We start from the raw sequence: 10,267 nt of genomic DNA, 5'->3' as shown, positions 1-10,267 counted from the left end.
CTGTCATCTACTCTTCTTTTATACTTATCTTGCATCATACATTTCAAACAGAGGATTTCTCATTGTATAGGCCAATAGATTGGATTGGCCTTTTTTCAAGTCATGTAGTAGGCTGTATATTTCTGGAGAGATTCATGTTTTTTAATGGTCGTTGCTTTATGTTTCAGACATACAGTTGATTACATAACCAGCAATATTACCTTTTGAACAACCGTGACTGTAATGTCATATTTGGTATTGAGTTTTATTCTCATGCAGGCAAACATTGTATCGGGGTTGCTGTCATGTTTTTGTAGTGAATAGTGAAGTCTCATTTTGGAATAAAACTTTTCATTATATCCATTGAAAAAAGTGCCTTTTTGTATAGTGATGCCCAGTGGTTGTTATATTTGAATGCTCCTGTTTGGATGACCTCCATGTCACTTATATCATACTGGTTTGATTTTTTTCCCTCTGAATTTCCCTGCAGAACTGTTTGAAGCTCTGGTGGATCAGTACAATGGCCAATATCTGTGGGAAAAGTCCAAAACTGTGCTAAAACTACACCTTGGGATGGATGAATACACATACTCAGTATAAATGCTATTGTAGTTTTAGCGGTACTCAAGCAGATTAAGAAACAAGAGGAGGAATTAAACGGGCCCTGCTGTCAACAGTTATGAAACAGCTTACATGGAAGGGTGGGGATGAGGATGATGATGGTTGACAGTTACTGACAGTAACACAGACAAGTTTGATTACCAACGGATTACCTTATTGAATAGAATGGAACAGAATCACAAGCAAGGTGTGTTTTTTTCCCCCAGCTGAGCCTACAGTGGACCAGTGAGTTCCTCACTGACCAGATGTGTGCATTGTCTCCACCAGCAGCAGTTAACAGAGCCGATGTCTATGTTGAAACCAAGTGATCCTATGGCTCATCAGCCTCAACACACTGACTAGACAGTTTGAGCAGCAGAACAGTGAATATACTGTGGCTGCACCGTGTGAAAGGCACCATGGTTCATGAGGGACTTGCCTTCCCTCGTAGGGACTTTGGGAAAATGAGTGAAACAAAATTACTGTGAGCCACTGCCTTCCCCTTGTATTCATGAGGACTTTTGCTAACAGTTTAAAGGGTCACGAGACGGAACAGCAGCAACTGAATTACACTGTTAGTGAAAGCCAAACGTTGTGAATTAGCTATGCATTCTGTCTGCATATATATATCTACCTCTGTGTTTCAGTCTGTCTCCACTCCTCCATGAGTCCAGATCAAAGCTTAAAGTCATAAGCTTTATGGAAAGACTGCAGATTAATTTAACCAAATTATTTATTTATGTAGCCCTGTGTGTTTGACACAGTGATGATGAAGGTTTCTGTACCAGAAAGAGCAACTCAAACCCAGACAGTCACTCACAAAAAAATAACAAATCAACAAAAGGATGGCACAAGATGAAATTGTGATAATGTGTCATAAAGTGCATTTTTAAGGGACTTTAAGAGAAACAGGGTGACTCACAATTGCCTAACCTTTGTCTGTTCCTTTGTGCTCAAGTGCTAAGCATGAAATATGATTGTGATTGGTCACTGTGGGCGTGGCCTATTGGATAGTGTTTTATATGTGACAAATGTAAAGCTAATGATCTGAATTTGTGTCTCACCAAATATGACAGTAACTGGACACATTGTACAGGTTTTTCATTTCCTCATTGTGACACCCCAGGAGGCATAATACTTGAGGATGGCTTTGTTTTCCACCTTGGCCTGCAATCCTCATGTTCCCTGTTATCTGTGATGCATGAGCTGCGCCTGCCGAAGGACTTTTCACTGTGGTTTCTGTCACAATTCTGCATTAGCACTAAATTCCTCTTTCATTTTTGTTTTAGAGTTCTTTTGTCTGTCTTTTGTTGTACTACTCCACACGGTTGGCCTTTCCCCACTCCTTCCATAATCTGGTTATCATTATTATATTATTATAGAGAGTTTTATTTTCATGACAGCAGTCACTTTGTCAGCATGAGTTCAGGGAGGGGTTAGCATTTTCAGATGATAGCTATCATATGTATGAACTTGATTTAGCACTCATCCACGTAAAAGTATATGTGCTTGTGTGTGTATGTGTCTTTGTCTGTGTTTCTGTTGTGTTAAAGTCCACTAACACATATCTCATGATATCCTCACACACGCAGATAGGTAGTGTTCAAGTGTCTCATGACTTACATTGGACTTTGACCAAACAGACGGGTGGGATAATTAATGAGAAACATTTTCTAGTTGTGCATCTATTCATGTGTGTGTGTATGTCTGTGTGTGTGTGTGTGTGTGTATGTGAGAGAGAGAGATAGATAAAGAGAGAGGATTGCTTTAGATTGTTTAGTTTATATTCACCTGGAGTGGAACCTGCATTATCAGTATTTGGGTTCAAAGGGGATGAAAAGGAGGAGGCAGGGGATGGATCTGAGGTGACCAAAATAGATATTGTTTAACTTATGGTTGAAATTTATACACTGGGGTCAAAACGGTCAGTGTCCAATAACCTCCTATAGTTTTGTATGTTTTGAAGTGTCCGAATGCATTTAGAGTATTATTTTTGCATGCCTTGAACAAATATTATGCTACTCAGATGTAGTCATAAAATATGTGAAAATGTTTGAAGATATACATTTGTTGAAGATTCCAGTTATGAATAGCAGTGTCATAGCTAAACAAACATGATCGCCCTGCATATATAAACAGCCTGTTTTACCACTATTTGGGTCCAAAGGGTGGGCAGTGGTATACATAGCTGAGGCTTAGGTGACCAAACTAGAAATAGAAATGGCTGAGCACTGCATTACCTAGTCATTATTTGGGCCAAGTGGACTTTTCAACAGTTTGCTCTTGCCAGTTTTCATGGTCTATAGAGTTTGTTTTTGTGTGGCTGGTGCTAAAAAGAGAAATGTTACACTGACACTGCTCATCAAAACAATTCACTGCCAGCGCCATCAAATCCAGAAAAATGCAAAAAGAATTCTGCCTCGTATCAGTGGAAAGTAAAGCTCACTTAATCAAGCGCCTGAAAATGTGTGTATTTTGTTGGTAGACTACCATTCATACAGCACACTTGGTTATAAAGTTGGGCAATAAATTGATCAAATCGATTAATTTGAATTTATGTTTTGCACTGGTACAAAAACAGCTGAATTGTAAAATGAAGATTTTTGCTATATGTTATAATATTACGACAGCCGCCAAACAGCCTATCAAAAAGCCCCAGTTCACTCATCTACCCAGGGGCATAAATCACCTGTCACATAATTATGCCTGCAAAGACTCCCATCAGTTAGTAATAATCTAGTGGTAAGTGACAAATAAGAAAAATCTACATTAATTTCATATCATCATAAATTTTTGAAAAAAAAAAAAAAAAAAAAAAAAATCAAGATTTTATTTTTTTGCCATATCTCTCAGGTGGAGGCTAAACACTCTCCACAAAAGGAACATAGTGGTATTGTTGCTTGTATTGGTAGTAGTGTTGCTTATTTAGTAAACCATCCTCAGCCAGGTGACAGCACATCAGCTAAGTTCACTTCAAGGACTCTAATGTTTTCGGATTAAACAAATGATCTTCTCTTTCCTTATATGTTGCTCTCACACATGCATTCCTCAGTCTGGGGGCCAAAAAACAACATTCTGGACATGCCAGCATTATAAGTAGTGACACCTGCATTATCATGATCATTCAAAATCAGGACTGCTAAGGTGCCAGAGAGAGTCGACTAAATGCTGCCACCTAGCGGGTGACTTTGACATAACAGAATATGGAAGTTTTGCGCTGCACGTTGATCATTTCCTGCCCTGCGTTCCAATACTCATACTACCATACTAGTAGGGGAAAAAAAGAATTAGCATGCATATTTCATACTAAACTACATACTTTGTAAGGGCAGCTGCAGTACATACTAAAAGTAAAAAGTATAAGTATGCGATTTGGAACGCAGGGCTTGTCTTTTTTAATGAAACTAAACTATGGACAGGAAAAAAAAAAACTTAATATAAACACGATAAAAAAAAAAACCGTACAGAATCTGACACCTAATATATATATATATATATAAAGGAAGGGCACTTTTAAAGACGTTTTTCTGTATTATTTGCTCTGTTTACAGCATCACCACAGAATATGAGTGATGTATTCAGCGACCCTCGTAAGAGCCCTCGTCAATATTTAGACTAGAGGACGTTAAAAACGACTTGTTGCACGTTTCAGCATTTGAGAGGATTTATTGACAAAATCAACACTGTAACAATAGTGAATGTTGTTTTATTTTACATTTAATGCGGAACTGAGGTTTTTATGCTCCAATGATGTGTAATTCATAACATTTTTAATTTATTATTTCTTTTTTTATACTGTGTTAGGACATTCATGAGTGTTGTCTTTCAATATTCCTGCCGGTACGTGAAGGCAGCATGAGGTCACATGACTAATGCACAGCTGAGGGATGCTGGGCCAGGATTGTCCGTTGCTAGCCAGTTAGCCACGTTAGCTGTGTCAAACTCATAGGAGGCATTAGTCGTTTTATTTTAATTTGTCCGACAAAAACAACCGATTCGGTCGTACAGTGAAACATGGAGGGGATACAGCGCGTAATGTCGTCTTTTGTATCCCGTCGCAGCACCATTTTCTGGTTAGACGTCAATGTCATAATTAGGAGCTAGGCTAGCCCAGTTAGCTGGCTTGTGTGTAGCGCTGCAGCTTGTCAAAGCCAAGGGCCAAGGCCAAGACCAGGCGAGGGGAAGGGAGGCCGTCGGGGTGCGTATGTCTGCTTTTTTTCTCCTCACATTTTTCTGTACACCAATATCACATGCCAGCTTGTGTGTCGCCAGCCAAACACTAATTTTCAATGGCTTTTATTGTGCAGAAACGTGTGTAACCTTTGTCGGCACTCGTATAATAATGCATCAGTCATGGAAATCCACACCAGCCCAAATTAGGTGTTAATGCAATATTAATTCGTTTTAATGGCCTTTTTATTCACAATAAACGAAAAATGTTACTCTACAGGCTTTAGCTTATTGATGTGAAATATTGGTGCATGAAGTCACGTCTAAATAACTTGACATAAATGCTTCCCTTATCACCACGAATTTTGAATATACTTTTCTGTTTTCATAAGCACTTTAAGGATCTGGGGTCTTGCTCCACATCTCTTTGTTGGTTGTTTCTGAGAGAGGAGTGTTTCCAAGCACACAGATTGTAAAGCTTGAAGTGGCACTCTTACTCTCAGTCAGTCACCACAATCATTGTTGTCATACCATTATTTGAGGCAACATGGCATCACTGTGGCATATGCTGACTGTTTTGAGATTCTTGTAAGAATGACATCATGTTGTACTTGTCATTCCAAGTTGCTTGTGCTTTGTCTCCTGTCAAACCCTCCACCAGGCTCTTGCCGTGTTACTGGCCTCTGAAGAGAGGAGGAGCGGTACTACAGGCTTTGAATCAAACGTGTTGCCTCCACCATCATCTTCATCCTTATCCTCATCACGCTTGGTAGAGCTATGTCTTCGTCAGGATGCTGCCACCTACCCGGCTCCCTGTGTGATTACTCTGGGAACGCTGAATCTGATGCCTCTAAGGATTCAGAGGAGTCTGATTCTACTTCTCAAGCCCAGTACATCGCCAAGGTGACGGCTAAGGATGGCCGTCCACTCTCCACCATTGTCAAAGCTGTGAGCTTGCAAAGGTAGGACAGGGATGATCTTGCTGATCCTGAGTGTTAATTGCTTGATTGATTGATTTGATAATTTGATTGTTTAACCCTTCTATAATCTTCGGGGTCAATTTGATCCCATTCAGTGGTTAATGTCACTTAACATATGATTAACATCTTTTTCTTTTTTTTTTTTTTCTTTTTTGCTTGAGGACTGTTTTGATAAATTGATTTTTTTCTAATTTAATGGGAACATGAAATTAACATGATTATATGTTTTCATTATCCTGTACACATTTTGCACGCATCAGTGTTTCTTTGGGTTCTATTTGACCCCAGACCTTTTTAGCTGAATTAAAACATATAACAGCATTTCACACAAATTTGTCTTAGTTGTTCTGGATGACACTGAGGAACTATAAAATGCCATTTTCTAATCTTCAAATAACGTCCCTCTGCTTTAGCACTCTCACCTAACATAATCTCCCCTCTAGTAGTGTGAAAACCACTGATAATTAATGTGACATTTGGTAGTGAAAAACGCGATTCCAACAATAACTTTGATGTATAAGAGTGGTTGAGTGGGGAAGGTTATATTTAGGTAGTCATCGAGACAAATAAGGTACTTGACACATAAATGTGGGTAACAGATATTATTATAATCATTTTCTGGAGGTTTAAATCACTGAGGTCAAATTGACCGCAACAGGAGGGTTAAAAACAGGCACCATTCATAACTTATGTGGGAGTCACTAATCACATTTACAAATTTACATCTATGAAGAATGACAAAGTGAAGTCTTAACACCTTGTTATTGTGCTTCACATCAGGCTCTAATGAGTGTATATTAATTGAATTGAACTGTGTGTACTGTGGTTAAACAACACACTCTCATCTTCAGTGTGCTCGTCTGCATTTCTCCATAGTGATGTAGGAATGTGTCGGATTTGCCATGAGGGGGCTGGAGGGGAGACACTTCTGTCACCCTGTGACTGCACAGGCACGCTGGGTAAAGTGCACAAGAGTTGCTTGGAGAAGTGGCTATCCTCCTCCAACACCAGCTACTGTGAGCTCTGTCACACTGAGTTCACCATCGAACGGCGGCCACAGCCCCTCACACAGGTTCAAGATCTTTTACTGCAGGCTGTCTGTGTCTGTCTTTTCTGTGTTTGTTTGTTTTTGTTTGGTACAACAAGATGGACAGAGAGAGCATGACCATTTTATCTGTAAAATCCAGTGGAGCCATTTTTCTTTGGCCTTGCACTGATTTTTTTTTTTTTTTTTTTTTTTGGAGCATGGTTAGATTAGTTTGAGTTGTTGCATAAGTGTATTGTGATAACATGAGACATTGAGGTCAGTATTTCATTGTGATGAGATGATTGCCAGGCCTTGTATCAAGAGCTCTATTCAAAGTTACACTTTTTTTGTAGCACTAATAGCAATGCTCATTCATTTTAGTGATGTTCTTTTTTCTTTCTTTTTAAGAGACTGAAGGTCCTTGGAATGAGATTAACACCAATTTAGTGTCCTTTTCTTGGCAGAATTTTGTAGTAATCTTTCGTGCAAGCTGAGAAAATGCCTCAGTTAATCAAATTATTGCTAGCTTGCTGCTCTCAATGGGCTGTGCAAGAGACCTGACAAGCTTCAGGTTTTACGCTGCTGTTATTGATGATGATAAATAGAGTGTGACTGTGCTTATGAGGCAGGTATTATTATTCTATCAATAAAACTCATTTCTAATGGGACCAGTAACCTGTCTTAATTGTATTCCTGCTCAGTGGCTGAAGGACCCAGGCCCTCGCAGTGAGAAGCGCACACTGCTTTGCGACATGGCATGCTTTCTTCTCATCACGCCTCTAGCAGCCATCTCTGGCTGGCTGTGTCTGAGGGGAGCCCAGGACCACCTGCAGCTGAAGAGCAGACTGGAGGCTGTCGGCCTCATTGCCCTCACCATTGCCCTCTTCACCATCTATATCCTCTGGACACTGGTTAGTTGTGCTTCACTTAAGTTAGTTATTTTTGTGCAAGTGCAAGGGACATACATGCATGCTCTTGGGAAAGTGCTGGTCAATAGTGGGTTTTCTTAAATTGTTTATTTTGCTTTTTCCCCCTTACCTTCTCCACACTCATGAATTTTTCTTAATATGTTACCTACCTGACTGCTTCTTTGTCCCGCATTGGTGGAGCAAACAAACTCTGATATTCACAGTAGAGAAAGTCCATCATCCACACAGGTTCATGTCCTGCCCTGGATTACTGAGATTATTGTGGAAAGTACATGTTGGGTGTTTACTCTTATGTTTACTCTGTACAACATTATTATTTTAGACAGTGATTTTTGTTTTTTTATAGCACATGAACAAAGTCGGTCTAAGTGTGGAGAGGCGACTGGTTACTCTGTCACAGAGCACTGTCCACTTTTGGAAAGTTGGCCAAATAGCACAAGTGTATACTAGTTCATTAATACGTTTACTTACACACCAGCTCTTTTTTTTTTTTTTTTTTTCCAAAGCATTTTTTTTTTCAAATTACATGTTTTTCTTCTTTTATTGAATATTTTAATAAATGTAATATTGGAAAAGCAAAACGTGCCTTTCCACTTAGTTGTTCACGGTGCCTGTCTTGCAGAAGTTTCTGCCTCAGTCAGCATGTCCACCCTGTCCAGCATACTTACTACACCATCTCAAATATCATGATGTCATCTTATTGATGCTCATCTCCCTGTCACTCTCTTTTCTTGCCCTTTCCCTCTTCAATCTCAGGTGTCTTTCCGGTATCACTGTCAGTTGTACTCAGAGTGGAGGAGGACCAATCAGAAAGTGCGCCTGCTCATGCCCGACATGAAAGGGGCACACCCCACCCAACATTCTGTGCCGACCAAGTCGACCAAGAAAATGACTGATGAGACCATCGTATGAGCGCTTAGTGGTGGCAACAGGAATATAAAAAAAGAAAGCCCCCGAAGCTCTCTCTAAAAACAAGTTGTATCATATTAATGAACTTTTGCACTTCATATGGACCATTCTGAGAGGGGGAAAGAGATTTTCTCCCTCTGTTTACTTTCATTTGAAGCACTTGATGTGAACTACTATGGTGTTGGCCAACCACAAAACCTACAGTGGTTTTGGGAGGAAGTCATTCCGGAGTCATAGTTGATGTGGGGACACGCCGTTGTCACCGGACAGCCCCTGCTGCGATGTGAACAGTTGAACATATGGACACTGGACTAACTAGCTCTATGTCAGTGACAAGAACTGAGGAAATAATAGGACACGCTAATGTAGCAGGATATAACTGATTCAGCATGCTCCTACAGTATATGAAACATATTCACTACCTATCTATCATTCCTCCATGCCCCTTCACAATGTATTTAGCTGTTTTTGAACAACGATCAGCCAATAGCCTGGCAGAGAATAATTGTCTAAAATCGTGATGACCAAGTCAGTTAACGCTATTTGTGAGTGTTCTTTCTTGACAAGTAATGGCCGACAGTCTTTCATATCAAGACTCTTTGTCTGTATTCTGAACCCACATTAATTGTCTGGGTAAAGCTTTATCTTTCCTGTTTAAACAGTGAAACAACAAACCTGAACTCATTCTCATGTTCAGACAACAATCCGAGACATCGGATATTCATCACATTTGTTGCAAACATCAGATTGAGGGCCAGTGAAGCCCTGAAGGTACAAAATGTACTTAAAAGTATATGGAATGACACTAACTCTAACTGTTCAGTGACATTGCAGTAATGCATATTGACATAGTACTGAAAATATGGGCAAGTGTTTACATTCTAATTGGGTGGAGCCATTAGTGTCATTAAAGGGCATTAGTAACTGCCCTGCTCCACGTGTATATGCACCTTTCGAGTATTAATGAAATCGCATAGCAATGACTTGTAGTACTGTACTACATCAAAAGAAGGTATATCATTTTAAATAGAGGAAACAGTGTTCTAAATGTTGATTACAGACTCTTGTCCTGTACAAAACACAGAACAGTATCAGAGCAGGCTGATGCACCATAAAGGGACAACTAAATGCAAATGAGAACCAAGTTTTTGAGATGTCAATCAATGTATGCAGTGTATGCTAAACAAAGTATTTTGTGTAAATTTAGTCTTCCTGCTGCACCCCCTTGAGAGTTGGGTTATTGTGCAATAAAACATGAGGGACTCCTGCTGTGTGGCTCAATGGAAATTACTTGTCTTTTCTGATTGTTCGAGTATGTCTTCTTTCTCTTATCCTGAATTCTTATCTTTGCAACTACATCTAATAATTGGATTCAGAATAAGCAGGATCATGCTCTTTAATAACCAAAGGAGATTTTACAGAATATAGCTATAATATTTTATCTCGATTTTAAAATGTTCTGACTCCTCTTTATAGTTAGGTATTTTGTGGAGAGAGGCCTTATCCTGCTCATTATTTCTAGGGCCAGTGTATACCTTGTGGCCACAACATATCCGTGGTCATTTTTAATTTAACTGTGTTCTACGTTACCTGATCAATATGTTATAGTCTACTTGGCATCCCGTTTTCTGATAGGCTTAGCCACTTGTAGGAAACATTGCATGAAACTGCAG

The 10,267-nt window shown here is 39.5% G+C and overlaps 1 protein-coding gene across 1 annotated transcript; it reads left to right on the top strand.

The window, feature by feature from the left end:
- The first annotated feature begins 4,454 nt into the window (after nucleotides 1-4,454).
- Nucleotides 4,455-9,884, top strand: LOC115375777 (E3 ubiquitin-protein ligase MARCH2-like). The gene is made up of 5 exons (XM_030075314.1): nucleotides 4,455-4,777; nucleotides 5,411-5,711; nucleotides 6,606-6,801; nucleotides 7,458-7,667; nucleotides 8,442-9,884. Exons 2-5 carry the CDS (start codon nucleotides 5,527-5,529, stop codon nucleotides 8,595-8,597), a joined length of 747 nt encoding a protein of 248 aa, XP_029931174.1. The 5' UTR covers nucleotides 4,455-4,777; nucleotides 5,411-5,526; the 3' UTR covers nucleotides 8,598-9,884.
- Nucleotides 9,885-10,267: the final 383 nt, after the last annotated feature.

Source organism: Myripristis murdjan, chromosome 17 (genome assembly GCF_902150065.1).
Source record: "Myripristis murdjan chromosome 17, fMyrMur1.1, whole genome shotgun sequence".
NCBI lineage: Eukaryota > Metazoa > Chordata > Actinopteri > Holocentriformes > Holocentridae > Myripristis > Myripristis murdjan.
Note: the sequence above shows the minus strand (reverse complement) of the source record. Positions and strands in the feature narration are given on the sequence as shown.

What these genes read in the sequence shown, in the direction of transcription:
- LOC115375777 (XM_030075314.1), top strand. Translation starts at nt 5,527, where the DNA reads ATGTCTTCGTCAGGATGCTGCCACCTACCCGGCTCCCTGTGTGATTAC. An exon ending in AAAGCTGTGAGCTTGCAAAG is followed by an intron (nt 5,712 to 6,605) that starts GTAGGACAGGGA and finishes ATTTCTCCATAG; the next exon opens with TGATGTAGGAATGTGTCGGA. An exon ending in GGCCACAGCCCCTCACACAG is followed by an intron (nt 6,802 to 7,457) that starts GTTCAAGATCTT and finishes ATTCCTGCTCAG; the next exon opens with TGGCTGAAGGACCCAGGCCC.